The 21000-nt window shown below is 53.4% G+C and overlaps 1 protein-coding gene across 2 annotated transcripts in view; it reads right to left on the bottom strand.

Annotated features, from left to right (window-relative positions):
- Positions 1-8393: 8393 nt before the first annotated feature.
- Positions 8394-21000, bottom strand: part of RIN3 (Ras and Rab interactor 3) — a 176330-nt gene continuing 163723 nt past the window's right edge. For both annotated transcript variants that reach the window (XM_055361265.2, XM_063698133.1), the window contains 3 exons: positions 20788-20919; positions 12248-12411; positions 8394-9460 (listed from right to left, as the gene is read on the bottom strand). In XM_055361265.2, coding sequence (XP_055217240.2) covers positions 9140-9460; positions 12248-12411; positions 20788-20919 — 617 coding nt within the window. In that variant the 3' untranslated portion in view covers positions 8394-9139. The remainder of the gene's footprint in view (positions 9461-12247; positions 12412-20787; positions 20920-21000) is intronic.

Genomic DNA, 21000 nt, shown 5'->3' with positions numbered 1-21000 from the left:
GTGTTTGTTTTCTTACTGTTGAGGTTTAAGAGTTCTTTGTATTCTTTGGATACAAGTTCTTTATCAGATATGTGTTTTGCAAATGTGTTCTTTCAGTTTGTGGCTTGTCTCTTCGTTTCCTTAACTGTGTCTTTTGCAGATCAGAAGTTTTTAATTTTAATAAAGCCCAATTTACCTTTTCCTTCATGGATCATGTTTTTGGTATCTTTGATTTCTTTTCTTTTCTTTTCTTTTCCTTCCCTTTCTCCCTCCCTCCCTTCCTTTTTTTTTTTTTTTTTTTTTGAGACAGGATCTCACTCTGTTGCCAGGCTGGAGTGCAGTGGCATGATCTCGGCTCACTGTAGCCTCCGCCTCCAGGGTTCAAGCGATTCTCCTGCCTCAGCCTCCCGAATAGCTGGGATTACAGGCACGTGCCACCACACCCGGCTAATTTTCGTATTTTAGTAGAGATGGGGTTTCACCATGTTGGCCAGGCTGGACTTGAACTCCTGACCTCAGCTGATCTGCTCACCTCTGCCTCCCAAAGTGCTGGGATTAAAGGCATGAGCCACCACGTCCAGCCCCTTCTTTCCTTCCTTCCTTCCTTCCCTCCCTCCTTCCCTTCTTTCTCTTTCTTTCTTTCTTCTCCTCTCCTCTCCTTTCTTTTCTTTTCTTCTTTTTTTATTAAAGAGACAGGCTCTCACTCTGTCACCCAGGCCTGGAGTGCAGTGGCACCATCACAGCTCGCTGCAGCCTCGAACTCCTGGGCTCAAGGGATCCTCCCCCCTCAGCCTTTCTAGTAGTTAGGATTACAAGCAAACGCCATCACACTTGGCTTCCATTTCCTCTTCTTCTTCTTCTTCTTTTTTTTTTTTTTTTTTTTTGAGACAGAGTCTCACTCTGCAGCCCAGGCTGGAGTGCAATGGTGCGATCTCAGCTCACTGTAACCTCCACCACCCAGGCTCAAGTGATTCTCCTGCCTCAGCCTCCTGAGTAGATGGGATTACAGGCATGTGCCACCATGCCCGGCTAATTTTTGTATTTTTAGTAGAGATGGGGTTCTGTCATGTTGGCCAGGCTGGTCTCAAACTCCTGACCTCAGGTGATTTGTCTGCCTCAGCCTCCCAAAGTGCAAGGATTACAGGTGTGAGCCATGGTGCCTGGCCCTATTTCTTTTGTATTGAAAAATATTTTATCAGCCATCCTGGTGACTCACATCTATGATCCCAGCTACTCACCTCCTATTAGGTGTATTACTTGAGGCCAGGAGTTCGAGACCTGTCTGGGCAACATAGTGAGACCTGCCAAAGAAAGAAAAAAAGAAAAGAAAAGAAAAAGAGAGAGAGAGAGAGAAGAAAGAAGAAAGAGAACGAGAAAGAAAAAGAAAGGAAGAAAGGGAAGGAAGGAGGGAAGGAAGGGAGGGAGGGAGGGAGGGAGAGAGGCAGGGAGCTTTGAAGGAAGGAAAGAAGGAAGGAAGGAAGGAAAAGAAAGAAAGAGAGAAAGAAAGAGAAAGAAACAGCGAGAGAGAGGGAGGGAGGGACAGATAGAGAAAAAGAAGAAAGAAGACAGAGAAAGAAAGAAGAAAGAAAGAGAAAGAAAAGAAAAAGGAAAGAAAGAAAAAGAAAGGGAAAGAAAGAGAAAGAGAGAAGGAGGGAGGGAGAGACAAAGAGAAGAAAGAAAAAGAAAGAAGAAAGAAAGGAAGGAAAGAAGGAAGGAAGGAAGGAAGGAAAGAAAGGAATTCGCTTGGCATGGTGGTGCACACCTGTAGTCTGAGCTACTTGGGAGGCTAAGGCAGGAAGATCACTTGAGCCCAGGAGTTGGAGGCTGCAGTGGGCAACAGAGCAAGATCCTGTCTCTAAAAATATAAATAAACAAAAATAAGAAAATAAGAAAAAAAATCATCTTTTCCAAATAATGCATTTTTAGTTGTGTTTTTATGATCTTGTGCTCCTTGTCAGTTTTTATTTCTGAAATGATTCTTTTCTTTCTAATTTTTTCCTTAGTTCTAAGTTTTCCTAATTCCAATTTAGGTTATTTGTTCATGTCTTTAACGTTATTTATTTATTAATTATTGAGATAGGGTCTTGTTATGTTGCCCAGGCTGGTCTTGAACTGGGCTCAGGCGATCCTCCTGCCTCAGACTCCCAAGTAGCTAGGATTACAGACATGCACCACTGCACCACACATCTTGTATCAATTTTTTTCATGTTTCTTAGCTCTTTTGGACATAGCAGATTGCATTTTTTTTAGCTGTTTAGGGGCCACATCTTTGTAGTATGTTTTCATTGTCCCCAGGAGAACTGGTCACTGCATTTCACCCAGCACAAGTCATGAAGTCAGCTGAGGTGGCTGCAGCCTTTCATGGGAGATGGTCACCAGGCCAGCTAGGAGGACTGGAAGTGGGGCCCGGGTGCTTGCTATGAGACAGGAAAGGACTTCCTGGAGGCAGGAGCGCCCTCCCCTCTGCAGAATATTTGATGCTTAACAGGGACAGAGGCCCCTGTTGACCCCACATGGTGGTGTCCTGCATGCCCCTCACACTCCACACACCCAAAGCTGATGCATTTTGTTTGCTCTCCAGCCTGCATTCCCCGCTCGCTGAGCTGATAGCACCGCCCCTCATCACAGCATCCAAGCCAGAAATCTGGAAGTTTTCTCTAGGATCCTTTCTCTCCTTTCACACATTCCAGTCGGCCACCACATTCTGCTGATTTTCCATGTTCAGCATTTCCCAAACTTAACTCTGCCTCCCATCCCACACCCCTTTCTCTGTTCAGACCTCCCCTCCTGGCCAGAGTGCCAGGGCAGGATTCAGCAGAGCCTCTCCTGCCTCAACCCGCCCCTCCAATCTGGTTCCATGCGGGTGGAGGATTTCCAGACTCCGTCTGCTGCCAATCAAGACCATTCAGGGCCCGGTCCAGCCTGCTCACTCAGGCCCATCTCCCACTTCTCGTCTCAGGCTTTATGTTTAAGCCATCTTGAAGCGGCTGGTTCCCTTGCATACCGCATAGTCTTATTAATTTTTCCATGATTTTTCACTGTCTTCCTTCTTCATTGTCAAGAACTGTCAGGAGTCTGGGGTTTTACCCACTTGCAGGCTAGCAAGGCAGCCTGTGCAGTCTCATAGGTGCTGGCAGATATGAGACTCCAGTGTCAAAGGCAAAGGACTCTATGACTCACGGCGCAGCAGGGTGCATGAGCCTCATGTTTGCTTTGACGACTCCTACCTGTCAGGTCCGCTGAATGCTACACAGAGGTGGACCCGGGTGGATGCTGAGCACCCATCACGGCTCAGAAATCTCAAGCTTGGGAAACAATCGTTTAGAGAAGGCGGCTAGCACTCCTGCCCGTGTTTTGCCCTGGAGGGAGACACTATTCTCCAAAGTGAGAGGTATGATTTTATTATCCTGGTCAGGAGGAAAAATCTGCTCTCTTTCCAGGAGGGAGAAACTATCTGGATCATCTGAGATACTCAAGTACTCTTAAAAAGACAGTCTGGAATAAAAGCTGTCAAAGACTTTTCACTATACATGCAGAAATGCAAGCGACCCACGGAGAATTGTCTTCAAATAGTCTAGAAGGGGTTCTTCTGTTCCTGTCTGCTCTGGCCAACCTCTTACCCTCCAAAACCTAGCGCAGGCACCCCTGTCTGCAGGACGCCCTCTTCCCTTGCTCCAGGCTGGTTACACGCCCTCCATTCTGCAGGACCTGTAAAGTGCTGTGCCTTCTGCTGGTCACATTGAACTGGAAGTAGCCCCACGGCTCAGCAACCCCCAGGTTTGAGTCTTGTTCTCACTCTAGACCATAAAAATTCCTTCCTACAGATTTGGAAAAGATGTCCCTTCCTCTGAGTGGACGTGGGCCCAAGACAGGGTGTAGGCTCTGACAAGTGGCACATAGACTGAATTTCAGCTCCACTTGTCCCCTCAGCCATGCAACTTTGGCAGTGAACACCCTCTGTGCCCATATGTGCTAGCCTTGAATTGATTTACCTTTTCAAGAAGATCCGAGACTTCCCGTACCTGCCCCCACCCAGGAACTTGGAGGATCCCTGCAACGAGCCTGGAAGGTTAGGATATAATATGCATTCTCATTTTAAGAATGGGGAAACAGAGGCACGAAGCTATTAAGGACGTGCACATGGTTTGCAGCTGGGCTGGAGCCCAGGTCTTCTGGATCTAGTTCAGTTCTTCCCACTGTACTGCTGAGTAGGTTTTCTGACCCTGAAGCCAAACATTTCAGAGTTTCCTGCTGGCTTAGGGCTGCGTGGGCTGCAAAGAGGAAGTTCCTGTACAGCTTTCCTGGAAGCCAGCATTTCCCAGCAAACTGGGGAGGAGAAAAGCTACCACTGGGAGGTGGCACTTTTCTCTCCAAAGCCCTGCTCCATGTGACCTTCCTGTGAAGGTAGGGCCTGCTGCCAGCCACAGCTGCTCCCTCTTCTCCACCGATGAGCCCTCTGAGCCCTGGATCCCAGCCAGCTGAGCGGGTACCTGGCAACCAGACTCGCAAATGTGTGCCCAACTTTGCCCTGCTGAGTGGGGAGGGCAGGCTCATCTGTGAGTGTATGTGGGGTGGGGGAAGGGGTGTCTATCCAGCACCCAGGGGACCCCCCCACTGCTTCTCTGGCTGCCCCCTGCCCCTGGGTCTCTGTTCCTTTCTACCTACCTCACCTGTGGGTCCAACCCTGACAGAAGAAACTTGCTCATTCCTGGGGAGAAGGCAATGCACCCCATTAAAGGATTGTGGGGCCATCCCAGGCCAGGCCTCTTCAGTGTCAGTTTGGGACATTTCATGGCAGGCAGGACATTGTGCCCAGCCACCTGGGAGGGCCAAGGGGATGGGGAGGCACAGGGCCAGGCACGCCTGGTCTCTCTCTGAAAACCCTGGGTGGCTTCTCCCAGCACCGCTGGCCCAGTCTCACCCAGAGGCTGTGCAGTCTAAAAGAGCAGGAAGGAGGGAGCCAGCCGGCCATGGGGAGAGGGACAAATGCCAGGGAGGAGCCACAGACAGACCCCGCCATGCATGATGGCCTGTGGCCAGGTCACCCTTGGACACACACACGCCCAGCTGTGGACTCCTCAGCCCTTGCTTGGGGCTGTGGGGATGCCCGGGCTCATTAGTTGCATCCTGGGCCCAGCAGTCAGGTCACAATGGCCACTGCCTCAGGCAGGGTCCCCAAGAGCTGGGATTTGACAGCCAAGGCTTGTCCGACTTTGGTTTTCTACAGATACATCACTTGGGATGCGGCATGGGGGCAGGCTAGAGAGCTACAGGTTTAGGGTCAGACTCATTTTGTTCGCATGAAATGGGTAGGACAAGTCACCCCCTGCTATGGACTAAATAGTGTCCCTCCAAAAATGTGTATGTGGCAGCCCTAACCCCCAGCACCCCAGGGTGTGCATGTGTGTGTGCGCGTACGTGTGTGTGTGTGTGTGTGTGTGTGTGTGTGTGTGTGTGTGTGTGTGCCAGGCCCTCTGCCCTGAGGCTAATGCTGGGGTCCACCTGCCAGGAGAGGCCAGGGAGCCCTCGTGAGCCCCCAGAGAGCAAGAGAGGGGTTACCTGGAGCACTTTTCATCTGGATGCCTCTGCCCCCAGGGAGCTGTGACTGAGAAAATGGGAAGATGACTGCGTTTGGAGACAGAGCTTTTGAAGAGATGATTAAAGTTAGGCTGGGCGCGGTGGCTCATGCCCATAATCCCAGCACTTTGGGAGGCTGAGGCAATGGATCACTTGAGGTCAGGAGTCCGAGACCAGCCTGGCCAACATGGTGAAACTCTGTCTCTACTAAAAACACAAAAATTAGCTGGGCATGGTGGTGGGCACCTATAATCCCAGCTACTTGGGAGGCTGAGGCGGGAGAACAGCTTGAACCCGGGAGGCAAAGGTTACAGTGAGCCGAGATCGTGCCATTGCACTCCAGCCTGGCAACAGAGCGAGACTCTGTCTTAAAATAAAACAAAATAAAATAAAATAAAATAAAAATAAATGAATAAAGTTAAATAAGGCCATTCGGGTGGGCCCTAATCCAATACAACTGATGTCCTTATAAGAAGAGACACCAGGGATGTGTGAACAGGGAGGAGGCTGAGTGAGGGCCCTGAGAGAAGGTGGCCTCTGCCAGCCCAGGAGAGAGGTCTCAGGAAAAACCAACCCTGCGACACCTTGGTCTTGAAATTCCAGCCTTCAGAACTGTGAGAAAATGAGTGTCTGTTAAGCTCCCCATTCTGTGGCACTTTGCTATGGCAGCCCTAACAGACCAACGCATGTTTCCTTGGGCCTTTATGACTTCATCCATAAACACCTCCCTCCAAGAGGCTGTTTCGTGGATTAAATAAAATGATGCAGAGTAATCGCTAACCAGGGCCAGGTACTCCTGAAGCTCACATTATGTTGTCTCCTGGCCTTGGGTCAGGCCCCCCGATTTTCCCAGTCGCAGCTCCCTGGGGGCAGAGGCATCCAGATGACAAGTGCTCCAGGTAACCCCTCTCCTGCTCTCTGGGGGCTCACGAGGGCTCGCTGGCCTCTCCTGACAGGTGAATTCCAGCATTGGCCTCAGGATGGAGGGCCTGGCACACACGCGCAAACACACATTCACACACGCATGCACACATACACACGTTCTTACAGCGGCTCCCTCAGTCCAGCCCACTGGCAAGCTCCATCCCCTTCCTGGGAAGCAGGCATCAGAACCCAGAGCAGGGCAGGTGCCTCATTTACCCTCTGAACCCCAGCTGCACCCCAAGCCTGGGCCATACCTGGCCCACAGGGTGGTTAGGGAAACAAAATCCCCTAACCTTTCCCACCAGGCTTATGAGCCTGAAGATGGGTTTTGAAGAATGTATGGGCATCTGCCAGCACCTGTGAGACTGCATAGGCCTAGCAGGTGGCAGGGTGCTGCTGGCCTGAGAGCTGGGGAATGAGGCTGTGCTGCCCAGGCCAGCCCAGGACCACCGGGAGCTTGGAAGCAGAGGAAGAGAGTGGTGTCTGCATTGGCAGGGATTGGGGTGAGGGTGGTGGGGGGCAATCTGGGATCATGGCTGGGTGTCCTCACCATCTGGGTATTTGCCTTTTATTCAACATTGGTGACGCCAACCTCCAGGACCAGGCTGCATCTGGCACCACACCTTGCAGCTCCCATCGTGCTGGCCCAGGTCCAGAGTCTATAACAGGTGTTTGTTGACTGGCTGAGTGAGCTGGTTGGTGCCCAGGAATTTAACTCAGCCCATTCCAGCTGCCATTACCTGGATGCCCAGCTCAGGGCCACTCATGCTGGTGCTCCACACGAGCTCTGTGCTGGTTCTCAGGGCCTCGCAAAGTGCTGACCTGTGGGAAGCACTCATGAGTACCTACTTCCAATCAATGCCGAGGACACAGACACAAATGGTGCAACTCTGGTGGAGAAAACAGAGGCCTCAGCTGGGTGCAGTGGCTCACACCTGTAATCCCAGCACTTTGGGAGGCCAAGGCAGCTGGATCACTTGAGGTCAGGAGTTTGAGACCAGCCTGGCCAATACGGCAAAACCCCGTCTCTACTGAAAATACAAAAATTAGCCAGGCGTGGTGGCGGGCGCCTGTAATCCCAACTACTCGAGAAGCGGAGGCATGAGAATTGCTTGAACCCGGGAGGCAGAGGTTGCACAGTGAGCTGAGATTGAGCCACTGCACTCCGGCCTGGGTGATAGAGCAAGACTCTGTCTCAAAAAAAAAAAAAAAAAAAAAAAGGAAAGCAGAGGCATCGGTAGATAGTTACAATTTGATGGTCTCTCTCTTGTGAGACAGACAAGTCCAGGGGGCTGTGGGAGCATGGTTGGGCCAGACAGACCATGGGAGGACTGTCTGGCCCAACCTGGGGAATTAGGAAAGGCTTCCTACCAGCCTGGGCAACATGGTGAAACCCCATCTCTACAGAAAATACCAAAAATTAGCCAGGTGTGGTGGCACCAGCCTGTAGTCCCAGCTACTTGGGGGGCTGAGGTGGGAGGACTTCCTGAGCCCAGGAGATGGAGGCTGCAGTGAGCCCTGATCACACAACTGTACTCCCTCCAGGGCAGCAGAATGAGACGAGACCCCGTCTGGAAAAAAAAAAAAAAAAAAAAAAAGCTTCCTGGAGGAGGATGGATAGGAGTTGACCAGGCAAAGACTACAGGCAATGGTATCCCTGGGATAGGTGACAGATGGTTCTGATCCTAAGCTGGGGATGACGGGAGCCAAGGATGGTGGGAGGCTGAGGGGCCGACAGGGGCCAGGGTCCCAAGGGCTGAGGGTGCTGAGGGTGGCTGAGAGTATGCCACAGGTTCTGGCAGAGGACAGGATCCCCATGGCAAAGAGGGGGTCTTCTGAAGCCACCTGGGAAGGAGGTGAGGCTGTGAATGCGGGGCTGGCTGTGCAGAGCTCCAGCCCCTTCAGAAAAGATGTCATTTTCAAAAGGGCTTTTATTAAATTCTCCCCACACGATGGCTCCTGCAATCTGCCACAGCTCTGGGGCGTGTCCTGTAGGGAAAGGCCCTGTTTTCCCTGAGGCGGGGCTGGGCTTGTCCATGGGTCCGTGGAGCTGGCCCTGCTTGGCGCCCTGGCGTGTGTCTAGCTGCTTCTTGCCGGGCACAGAGCTGCGGGGGCTGGGGGCACCGGGAGCTAAGAGCAGGCTCTGGTGCAGGGGTGGAGGCCTGTCTCTTAACCCACACCCTGAGGTGCTCCTGAGATGCTGGGTCCACCCTGAGTGGCTCGGGGAGCAGCTGTGGCCGGTGCTCCTTCCTCGGCCAGTCCTGGGGAAACTAAGCTCGGGCCCTTCTTTGCAAAGACCGAGGATAGGGTGGGTGTGGGGGACTCATGGGGAATGGCCTGAGGAGCTACGTGTGAAGAGGGCGCCGGTTTGTTGGCTGCAGCGGCCTGGAGCGCCTCTCTCCTCTCTGAGCCTCAGTTTCCCTTTTCGTCTAATGAAGAACATGCCGTCTCGGTGTCTCAGTGCTATTAGGACTTGCCCTCAGGAAGTGGCCTTGGACGAGCGTCATGTTATTTTCACAACTGTCCTGCGACGTTGGCCTGGGCACGTCATGGAATGGCCCATGTCCCTCTGCTGCGTGGACGTCGCGGTCGGGAGTGCGCAGCCAGAGGCGGGGCCAGATGTGCGTCTGGGGGTGAGGGGAGGCGCCCCGGGAGGGCCTCACAGGAAGTTGGGCTCCCGCACCACCAGGCAGGGTGGGCTCCCGTCGCCGCCGCCACCGTCCAGGGGCCGGTAGACAAAGTGGAAGTCGCGCTTGGGCTCGCTGCGCAGCAGGTAGCCCTTGATGCGGTGCGGCAGCGCGTCGTCCGCCAGCTGGAAGCAGCGCCCGTCCACCAGCACGAACAGCCGGTGCGCCTGCGGCCGCTCCACCGCGAACTTCTCCGCGCACTGCGCGCACAGCGCCTGGGCCTGGGTGTCCGCCCGCGACGCCAGCGTCCGCGCCTGCTGCTCGGGCTCCAGGTACGACACGCAGATGAAGTCCTGCGGAGACACAAGGGGCCTGTGGTCACGGCGGGGCCCTGTCTCCCCAGGCGCCCTCTCCCGGCCCAGGCCCCTCCCTGGATGGATAGCGGGTGGCGGGCGCCAAGCGGTCCGTGAGTCCGGCACCTGCGCCTTTCCCGTCTCTGCCGCGAGCCTGCGGGGGGGCCCGTCCCCCTCCCTGCCTGGCTTCCCAGCTGGGCCGACAGTTCTGGGAGATGAATTAAGGCGCGTCTCGGAGTCCCTACAACGAGGAGCCGGCGCGTCCCCTGGCTGCTGGTCCACAGGCTCCCCATCATTCATTCATTCATTCATTCATTCATTCCCTCCCTCCCTCCAGGTGAGTTCCCTGCACCCCAGGCGCAATGCTGGGCACGGAGGGCAGCACAGATAAGAAGGGAGGTGCGAGCCCGCCCGAGCATCCCATAGTGCGGGCGGGCAACACAGTCCAGCCCCTTAGGGCTGCAAGGGCCCTGGGGCTCTGAGGAGCTGCGTGGGGCAGGGATTGGTAAAGCGGGAGGGGACCGGGTGAAGGAGGCTGGGCGCAGTCGGGTGGGGAAGGCCCGGCATGAGCAGGGCGGGCAGGGCGAGGCGACGCCTGCGGGCTGGGGCTGGGCACTCGCAGCACGAGCAGGGCGCCCGCCCGCCGTCCTCCACCCCTAGGGACCCAGCCCCACAGCTGCCGGGCTTTGCCTTTGCTCCCACTGCCTGTGTGGCCTTGATTCGTCGAGCCCCGGCTGTAAAGTGGGGATAGCGCCCGCCTCCCATAAATGGGCGAGCAGGCGCTGGAAGCTCCGGCCCGGAGCGGCCTCGCCTTCCCCGGGGCTCAGGGCTTCAGGGCAGAGAAGCTGCGCGCGGGGCTGCCCCCTTGTGGCCGGATTGGGAACAGCAGGCCTGCGCGGGAAGCGGCTGAGGATCCCGGCTCGGCGGAGACCGTGATGGCCACTGGTGGCTAGGGCTTAGGCGAGGCCGGGCTCCTGTCAAGAGCTTCACGGGGACCGCCCATTTCTTCCAGGAGGGGAAAAGCCCGGCCCACTCCCTCCGTCTTAGTGGCTGCCTTAGGGCTCCTTGTCCTCCATTAGGCCTCCCAGGGCACTATCCACCTGCTAGTGACTGTCCAGCTCTGGGCTTCCCCTCCCCAGGGAAGGGTGCCCACCCCCCAAGGCATGGTGTGCGGAGGAGGCACTGGGAGGGGGCAGAGGGTGGTGTCCTCCCCAGATCCCAGATGTGGTGCTGAGGGGACCCCACTCCGAAGCTTCCGTCTCCCAAACAGTGGGTGGTCCGTTTCATTCATACTCTGCCTGGCTCAGCATCAGGAACCCCTAAGGTAGAAGCAGGAAGTACGGGATGCCTGGGCCAGGCTTGGACCAAGAGTGTCCTACAGTCTGTGGGAGGCCGGGGTGTTGGGAGGGGATGGGAACAGAGGTGTGCTGGAGCTGGCTCACACCCGCCAGGGAGAGCCGACTGCATGCACTTCTTTCCAACTCCACATTCAGTGATGCCAAGTTGAAGTTGGCCATGGAGGACTCACACCATGGAAATGGACAGAAGCTAAAATCAGAGCTTTTGTTTTCTCCCCAGAGAGTCAGTTATTAAATTGATTAGCCATAGTCAGCCTGTGTGGGCAGGAAAACTGAGTCCCAGAGTGGGGCAGGGATTGCTGAGGGTCACACAGCAAGCTAGTACAGGGCTGGGTCCAGAACTCAAGCCTCCTGTCTCCCAGGCCTGGGCTCTGCTTATTATAGATGCACCATCTTGAAAGCCAGGAGTGTGGCTCAGGACTGGTCTGCTCTGGGTGTCAGAGGAGTGAGTCTGCATAGTTGCTCACAGCTCTGGATGTGCCTGGCTCACTAGTCCAACTCTCACCCTTTTTTACACACCCAGTCCCGCTCTGTCCCAGGCCCTGGGCTTGGCGCCCCTGAGGCATGTGAACCATGGGCTGTGCCCTCCCAGAGGTGACAGCTTCATATGCAGAGGATGATAGGATGTGATATGCACTGTAAAAGGGGAGGCTGCAGGAAGCCCAGAGGAGGGCACCCCACCCAGGCTGTGGGAAACGGTGTGTGCATGTGTGTGTGTATCAGGGAAGGCTTCTCGGAGGAGGGGCTGTTGGAGAAACTGAGTCGTCTTAAAGGATGCGCAGTGACAGCCAGTGAAGAAGGGGAGATTGACCAGTGAGGGCAGCGGTTGAGCAGCCAGTGAACTGGGCTGGGCATGTTTGGGGAACTGGGGGCAGCTGGATTTGATGCAGCCTGGGGTGGGTGGGGTGATGGAGTTGGGGAGGGGCAGGACTGGTTTGAATACTGAGTCTGTATAGAGAGAGGTATGGGGAGGGGTGGGCCACTGGGTTGGTAGGGGTTATGCAGACCCTTGGCAGCTGCTGCATTTGTCCAGGGACTAAGGAGCAAGGCTGTAGATGAGCCTGTGGGCTCCTTAAAGCAGGGATTGGGATGACAAGTCCCCATCTCCAGCCCCTGCAGGGTGCTGGGTCCTAGGAGAGGCTAAGGAATGATGGGTGTGTCTCATTCCTCCTGCACCCTTCCTGCTTGCCCAGGGAGAACACCAATGCCTGCTGATATGTTTCTAGACGCACCCAAGTCCTGGACACACACTGGCAGCAGGGGCTGGGGGCCCTTCCTCTGGTGTGGGGAGTCTCACTGCTCCCCTAAGGCAGGGCTGGGCGGCTGGAGCAGCCAGGTGATGTCACGGCTCCTTAGCCAGCAGGCAGCAGGGATGGTGTCTGGGACATGGCCCCACCGGGCCCCTCCCGCTCTCAGTCCCAGGCCTCACCTGTACGGAGGAGCGGGAGGCCCGGGCCTTGTTGAGCGTACGCCGGCGCTCCCAGCGGTGGATGGAGTCCTGCACCTCCACACTCAGCTGCCGGGTCACCGTGATCTTGTCGTAGCTCTTGATGTGCTCCAGGGCCCCGTAGGTGGTGGTCAGATAGTAGGAACCTGCTTGGACAAGGGTGTGGAATCTGAGCCAGGACCGCCTCCGCCCACCAGAGGCAAGGAGCTTGGCCTGCCCCACCCACCTCCTCCAAGCCCCGCCCACCACCTCTGCTTGAGGCGCATCTGCAAACACCTGCTTCAACAGCTGAGCTCAACCCCACGCCCACCCTCCAGCCTCAGAAAGTTTCCTAGAGTCCAGCCCTGAGCTGTCTGGGCCCTGCTCAAAACTTTTCACTGGCTCCCCTTGGGGACGAAACTCTTGCTTATTTAAGAAATGATTTTTAAAACATTAAAAAATTTAAAGGATACACAAGAAACAGAAACCTCAGTGTGGGGAAAGGGGTGGCCAGGAGACAGGGTGGGCAGGAGACTTCTCACTGTGTGTGTATCACATATACATGGTCTCTGAGTTACTATAGTTCCATTTATGATTTTTTGACTTCATGATGGTGTGAAAGTGATACACATTCAGTAGAAACCATGCTTCCAGGACCCATATAACCAACCTGTTTTTTACTTTCAGTAAAGTATTCAATACATTACATGAGATATTCAACACTTTATTATAAAACATGCTTTGTGTGAGGTTTTTTTTTTTTTTTGTCTAAGTCTGGCTCTGTTGCTGTGTTGCCCAGGCTGGAGTGCAGTGGCGTGTTCTCGGCTCACTGCAACCTGCACCTCCCACGTTCAAGCGATTCTCCTACCTCAGCCTCCTGAGTAGCTGGGATTAGAGGCGCATGCCACCACGCCTGGCTAATTTTTGTATTTTCAGTACAGATGGGGTTTCGCCATGCTGGCCATGCTGGTCTTGAATGCCTGACCTCAGGTGATCCGCCCGCCTCAGCCTCCCAAAGTGCTGGGATTACCGATATGAACCACCGCGCCTGGCCTGTGTGATTGATTTTTGACACACACACAATAGGCTTTTTGATGCCTTTGCCCAACTGTAGGCTAATGTAAGTGTTCTGAGAACATTTAAGGTAGACTAGGCTATGATGTTCAGTAGGTTAGGTGGATTAAATGCATTTCAACTTAAGATATTTTCAATTTATGATGGGTTTATTAGGACACAACCTCATAAATTAAGGAACTTTGATATGCTTTAGAATTTTGAGCCCTGTAATGCATTATCTATTCTAAAAATAATTTTTAAGAAGAGGAAATTTTAATTATGGTTATACTATTACATGCAATTTTTAAAGATGTTAAATAAGTATAAAATTTGAATCATTTATGTATCTGTTTCTTAAGTTAATTCACACATAGCTCACTGGAGCCTCCAACTCCTGGGCTCAAGCGATTGTAGACTGATTTTTACATTTTCTATAGAGAAGGGGTCTAGCTATGTTGCCCATGCTGGTTTGAACTTCTGGCCTCAGGTGATCCTCCTGCCTTGGCCTCACACATATTCTTAATACACAATGTTTCCTAAAGTAATTTAAGCTTTGAGATACTTCAGACTGCAAAATTTTCATGAACTTTTAAGATAAAAGGCAATATTTTACACGATGCTTACAAATTCATTCTCCTGAGCTTGTTTGGGACTTTGGTTAAAAGGTTTGAGAAATACTAACTTTGGTAAGCCCCTCATTTTAGAGAGAGAAAACCGAGTCCCAGAGAGGGAAGGTGGCTTGGCCAAGGTCATAGAGAGATCAAGGGCCCAGAGGAGGGCAAGGAGACCCTGGAAACCCTGGTCTCTCGGGTCCCCAGTGCCGCCCACCTCCATGGTGCTTCCTTGGGCTTTCCCACCACTGCACAGGCCTTTCTGCCCAGCCCTTCCAGTGCCAGGATGACGATTTTTTTCTTCTTTTTTATTTTTAGATGGAGTTTCGCTCTTGTTGCCCAGGCTGCAGTGCAATGCCGTGATCTTGGCACATTGCAACCTCCGCCTCCCAGGTTCAAGCTATTCTCCTGCCTCAGCCTCCTGAGTAGCTGGGATTATAGGCACGCACCACCACGCCTGGCTAACTTTTTGTATTTTTAGTAGAAACGGGGTTTCACCATGTTGGCCAGGCTGGTCTCGAACTCCTGAGCTCAAGTGATCCACCCGCCTTGGCCTCCCAAAGTGCTGGGATTACAGGTGTGAGCCACCATGCCTGGCCAGGATGATGATTTTTGACATGAGGCAGATTCTGCTAGTGCCCCACTCAAATCGCGCCTGCCCCTTCTACCTAATTGAACTGTGCTTTTATTTGGGGAAGTAACATCAACTGAAATGCTCACTTCCCTGACTCCCTTGCAGCTTGGGTAGAGGCAGGAGACTCTGCTGTGGCCCCTTAGATATAAGTGGAAGGCTGGGTGGGGCTTCCAGGAAAGCCTTTGAAAGAGACAGACTCAGTGGATGTATCCGTTTGGGTTTCTGCCTGTCACCCTTGCTTCTGCCTGGAACCCAGACGCATTACTGGGGGCACTGCAGCTGTCTTCTGATCACAGGTGACAGACACAAAGCCAAAGGCCCACATGCTAAGAAAAGATGGAAAGAGCTGGGCCCATAGTTCCCTGGATGCAAAATGCCATCCTTACTAGGTGCTTCGCCTGGACTTCTTGATGCAAGAGACAAACCAATTCCTTGCTCTGACTTAAACCACTATTAGTTACTTTTGTGAGTTACATGCAGCCCAAAGCATTCCTAGCTATTACATTGGGTGAAGCTGGCCCACACATCTCCACCAGTTCTACAACCAATATGGGACAAGTTCACACCCTGGTCCAGTAGGTGGTGAGGCGGCGGGGGGCGGTAAGATAAAATGGTTTATGGCCACAGGATCACCCACCCTTTCATAGCAGTATAGAAAAGAGATGGCTGGGTGTGGTGGCTCACGCCTGTAATCTCAGCACTTTGGGAGGCTGAGACGGGCGGATCACTTGAGGTCAGGAGTTCAAGACCAGCCTGGCCAACATGATGAAATCCTGTCTCTACCAAAAATACAAAAATTAGCTGGGCATGGTGGCACGTGCCTGTAATCCCAGCTACTCTGGAGGCTGAGACAGGAGAATCACTTGAACCTGAGAGGCGGAGGTTGCAGTGAGCTGAGATCAGGCCACTGCACTCCAGCCTGGGCGACAGAGTGAGACTTCATCTCAAATTAAAAAAAAAATAAAAATAAATAAGAGACATTTTTTGAAAAAACTAAATTAAAGCTACCACAGAGGTTGCCTTGGTGTCCCTAATAAGAGAAGAACCACTAAACCACTTACGTATCTCCATTTTAAGTTAGGTTTAAAGCCCCAGGCCAGGAAGTCGGCTCTGGTGCCCCCAGCCCTTGCTGCCCCAAGTCCACGTCCTCTACCTGGCATCCCTCAGTCGTCCTGTTTCCTGTCTGGCTTATGTCTTCCTGGCTAGGAATGGAAGAGGTGAGTGCAGTGTGCTGACTGCAAACCTTCAGTTTTGGAGTCAGAGAACAGGATCTAGGTCTTTGCTCTGTAGCAGCCAGCCCTGTAATTCAGGTGAGCTAATGGTCTCTCTATGCCTCAGTTTCCTTATCTGCAAACGTCATAAAGTTGTGAAAAGGAAATGAGCATGTGTAAAGTACAGGGCTTCGGAATGTGTGAATAACGCATGGTGGCTGTGAGGCCTCAGGGAGGTGCTCTGGCGGTGTCTCACCCTCGCAGGTGAAAGGGGAGCAGCCACGCCCTACTGCTGCACTCTTGCCTGCTGGAGTCCGACTTCTTCGTGAGGCCTCTCTCTCTGCCAACCTTCCTCTTTGACTTGGGGCCATGAAATGCCTGCCAGGGCCACTAGGTGGCAGGCGGCCCTACCGTGAGTTCTGGAGCAGGCTTTTCTCTCTGGGGCGAATGCGTTGATTGGAAAAACCCACTGCCCCTGGAAAGACACCAGCCCGGCATGGCCAGCTGTCAGGCAGACTAGGGAAGGGACATGGGCAAAGGGGTCCAAGAGGGCACTTTTGGGACCAGCCTAGCCAGGATTTTAGCAGAGGCTAAGATTCTGGGCTGGCTCCAGCAAGGTGCCCAGCAGCTGCCTGGGTCACCTGTCTGTCGCATGACTTCACAGGGGCAGGGGTTGGGGGGAGTGGGAACACAAGAGAGAGGCTAGAAAGGGGGCGGGGGTCCCAGCAAGCTGGCACTCAGGCCCTTCCTTGCACAAGTCCCTGATATCTCCTGCCCCACACGCCTGCTGCAAGGAAAGTGAGACCCCATGGCTCATCCTTTGCTAAACTGCAGCACGTGGAACAGGCTGAGAGAATTTGAAGGTCCCAAGGTGCACAGAATCCAACTTGCAGGCTTTCTGTCGAACACAGAATGGCTTGCTCACCTGAACTACGAAACACTGGAAGGCAGGGCCCAGCTCCGTCTCTCATCCTGCCCCATGTGCTAAGGTCTGAATGTTCGGGTCCCCCTACTCCCAAATCCTATGTTGAAATCCTAACCTCCAATGTGATGGTGTTAGGAGGTGGGGCCTTTGGGAGGTCATTAGGTCATGAGGGTGGAGCCCTCATAAATGGGATTAGTGCCCTTATAGAAGAAGTGCCAGCTGGACATGGTGGCTCACACCTGTAATCCCAGCACTTTGGGAGGCTGAGGCAGGCAGATCACTTGAGATCAGGAGTTCGAGACCAGCCTGGCCAACATGGTGAAACCCTGTCTGTACTAAAAATACAAAAATTAGCCAGGTGTGGTGGCGCAGGCCTGTAATCCCAGCTACTTGGGAGCCTGAGGCAGGTGAATTGCTTGAACCTGGGAGGCGGAGGTTGCAGTGGGCCAAGATCATAGCACTGCACTCCAGTCCGGGTGACAGACAGAGACTCTGTCTCAAAAAAAAAAAAAAAAAAAAAAAAAAGTGCCAGAGAGCTGTCCTGTCCCTTCTGCCATGTGAAGATACAACAAGAACCCACCATCTATGAACCAGAAAGTGGGGTTCTCACCAGACACTGAGTCTGCTGGTGCCTTGATCTTGGACTTCCCAGCCTCCAGAACTGAGAGACGTACATTTCCATGGTTCCAAAGTTATCCAGTTTATGGTATTTTATTAAGCATCCCAAACAAACTAACACCAAGCCACCACTGCAGAATACGAGAGCATCCAGACAGTTTGAAAACTGCCAATCTAGCTTGATGTCTTCACTTCTGCAAGCCAGAGAGGTTAGGTGACTTGCCCAGGGTTTCCAGCCAGTCAGAGGCAGAACTGGACCCCAAATCCAGCCTCCAAACTGCTCTTTTTACTCCACTTTGTGTTAGTTCTCTTAGATTCTAGCAACTTAAGTTCCCAAGAGTCTGGGGATTCTGGGAACCCCCACCTCCCACCCTAAGCATCTCTGAGCTCTGTCAGGGCTCAGTCTCCCTCCCCACCTGCACCACAGAGGTTGAGGTGATCAGGTACCTCTGCATCACCACCCCACTAAGCCAGGAGGGCTAAGCCAGAGAAACTCAGAAACACCACCTCACCCTTGCCCCTCTGCCCTGGGACCCAGATCCATTGAGATGAAGGGTCCAGGCTGTTGAAAGGTGGAAACCCCTGCCCTCGCTGGAGAGCCCCAAGGTCATCTCGATGCCAGAGGCAAACACCTGCAAGCCTGGCTGTCCTAGGTGCTGTGACCTCCCACACCCTGACTATTGAAGTAGGGCAGGGAGAGGTGCAGGGATGTGCCCGTGCCACCCACCCCCCTTGCTAGTGTGCACAGCGTGGTGTGGGTTTGTCCTCTGGCCCCTGGAGCTGCCATGGGCAAGGTGTGACACTGCCGTGGTCAGACAGGGCTGCCAGGAGGGACAGTGTGCCCTCTGCCCTCTCTATGGGGCCAGAGGTGGGGTGGGGGGCTCTGCCTACTCAAGTCTGACAAAAGGGCTGGATGCAGGCAGCCTTGGTCAGAATCTAGGAACTGTTTAGCACCTTTATGAACTTTTTTTGTACTTTGGCTTGTCCTCCAAATACTTGAAGTAGCCCAGAATTGACATGCTCTCTGGCCTCGAGAACTTCTCTCTTTCTCACCCAAATCCCCTAGGCTTCTGGGAACAGGAAGAAGGATCCCAGGAGGCCATGGCAGGATTGGGGTGGGGGACGCAAGTCCATAGGAGAGGGCTGCTGGCCCAAGGATGTCCCTGCCCTTTTCCTGCTCAGCCACCGTGCCTGTGGTTCTTCTGTGTGCATGCTGAGAGCTTCCCTTCCTTGGGGAAACCAAGGAAGAAGGCCCACAAAGGCCTGATGAGGTAGAAGTCCCAAAATGTGGGATGCAGAATGAGGCATTCATTCATTCACACAAGGCTATCAGCCTTACTTGTCTTGTCCTACACCACAGCCCATGTGTTTGGCATGGATAAATGGGTGGGTGGATGAGTGGAAGGGTAGATGGGTGAGTGGATGGGTGGATGGTAGATGAATGGGTGTGTGATTGGGTAGGTGGGTGGATGGGTAGATGAATATGTGGAGGGTGGGCAAATATGTGGATGGGTGCGTGAGTGAATATGTGGGTGGGTGGATGGGCGAATATGTGGATGGGTGGGTGGTGAATATGTGGGTGGGTGGGTGGATGGGTAGGTGGGTGAGTATATGGATATGTGGATGGGTGAATGAATATGTGGAGGGTGGGCGAATATGTGGATTGGTGGGTGAGTGAATAAGTGGATGGGTAGGGGGATGGGTAGATGGATATGTGGATGGGTGGATGAATATGTGGGTGTGTGGGCGAATATGTGGATGGGCAGGTGGGTGGACAGATGAGTGGACGGATGGATGGGTGGGTGGTTAGGTGGATGAGTGGATGCATGGATGGATGGGTGGGTGAATGGGTGGGTGGATGGATGGATGGGTGGGTGAATGGGTGGGTGGATGGATGGATGGGTGGGTGAATGGGTGGGTGGATGGATGGATGGGTGGGTGAATGGGTGGGTGGATGGATGGATGGGTAGATGGTTATGTGGATGGCTGGGTGAATATGTGGATGGGTGGATGAGTGCATAGATGGATGGGTGGATGGATGGGTGGATGGGTTAATGGATGGATGAATGATGGACTGGTGGGTAGATGGATGGATAGGTGGATAGGTAGATGGAAATGTGGATGGGTAGCTGAATATGTGGATGGGTGGGTGGGTGAATACGTGGATGGGTAGGTGGTTGAGTAGATGGATGCACGGATGGATGACGGATGGGTGGGTGGACGTATAGATGGATAGATGGATAGGTGGGTGGATGGGTAGATGGGTGGGTAGGTGGATGAGTGGATGCATGGATGGATGGGTAGGTGAATGGGTGGATGGATGGCTATATGGATGGACAGATGAATAGATGGATGGATACATGGCTACACTGGGCAGCAGATAACCATTGCTGAAGAAACCTTGGCTTCTCTTGAATTTCTGGACCTCCTAGAAGACAACTTGTTCCCATTACAGGACATTTTTAACTACAGAGAAAAAAAAAGGTAGATACAGAGGTCCCAGTGCCACAAGCCAAAGTTATATATGACAGCAAACGTCATGGCTTTAACACGCTCCCCTGAGCTGTCAACAACTCATGGAACTATCTCATCAAACTATCACCCCAGAGACTGGAACATGCAAAAAAAATGCGAACAGATACAAAGACGGTCTGCTCATCTCAAGAACCACAAAGCCCAAGGGGAACCCTCAGGGCCTGGGAGGATGGTTCCCTCCTTTGAAGCTGATGTCTCAGAGGGGAAGTCAGGGCTCCCTCAGAGCTGATATCTGGACTGGCTGCCCCTCAGGAAATTCTTGGTGGATGGGTGGCTGAGGCTAAGTGGGTGGGAGGATGTGGTGGGAAGGAGGAAAGGGGAAGGGAAACTGAGCATGGGGTGGACCAAACCACACCTCTGCCTTCATCCTATTGGGGAGCACAGGGCTTCTTACTCATATCATTAACTTCCCACTGATGGAGGTCCTGACCCAGGGCTTATGAGCAAGGGGCCGAGAGTCCCTGGGGGTCACCCCTGTCTAAGAACTGATTGTCACTGTCTCTCAGACTCTTACTGTGAGCACTGCCTGCCACTTCAGCCCCTTCTTTTATACTACTACCTCCTGCTGTTCCCGCTACAAAGACTGCCTTTTCCCTTTTTTTTAAATCAGCTGGCTCCTATTTATCCTTCATTGCTCAGCTCAGATGTCACCTCCTCCAGGAAGCCTTCCCTGACTGCACAGTCTGGACATGCTCCTATGCCTTCTGGGATTCCAACTATTCCAGCACTTGTTACGTGGAGGTGGCACAGTCTCTTGACTGGTTCATCTCTCCCCCTAATCTGTGAGCTCCTGCAGGACAGGACCTGTGTAGGATTCACATTTGCATCCATGGGTCCAGAGCTCAGCCAGAGTCTGGTATCCAGGAGGTGCTTGTTGGGCCACCTAGAGTGCCCGTGGCGTGGCTGAGTTGGGGGTGTGCAATGCACCTGATGGGCAGGGGGTGGTGACTCACCCTCCCCCAGCTGCAGGGCGGGGTCCATGAGCTCCATCATGTACTCCACATTGAGAAGCATCTCCGTGAGGTTGCTGCGGGCCAGCACATACATGAGCACAGGCAGGAAGTCATCCGCCCCATAGGGCTTCCCTGGGAAGAAGAAGGAGGCAGAGGGAGATGAGTTCCAGGCTCTCCTTGTGAGATGCTCTCTGCCCAGGGTAGGGGACAGTG

Source organism: Gorilla gorilla, chromosome 15, assembly GCF_029281585.2.
Source record: "Gorilla gorilla gorilla isolate KB3781 chromosome 15, NHGRI_mGorGor1-v2.1_pri, whole genome shotgun sequence".
Taxonomy (NCBI): domain Eukaryota; kingdom Metazoa; phylum Chordata; class Mammalia; order Primates; family Hominidae; genus Gorilla; species Gorilla gorilla.
The sequence above is the reverse complement of the archived record's forward strand: the minus strand, read 5'-3'. Positions and strand labels throughout refer to the sequence as shown.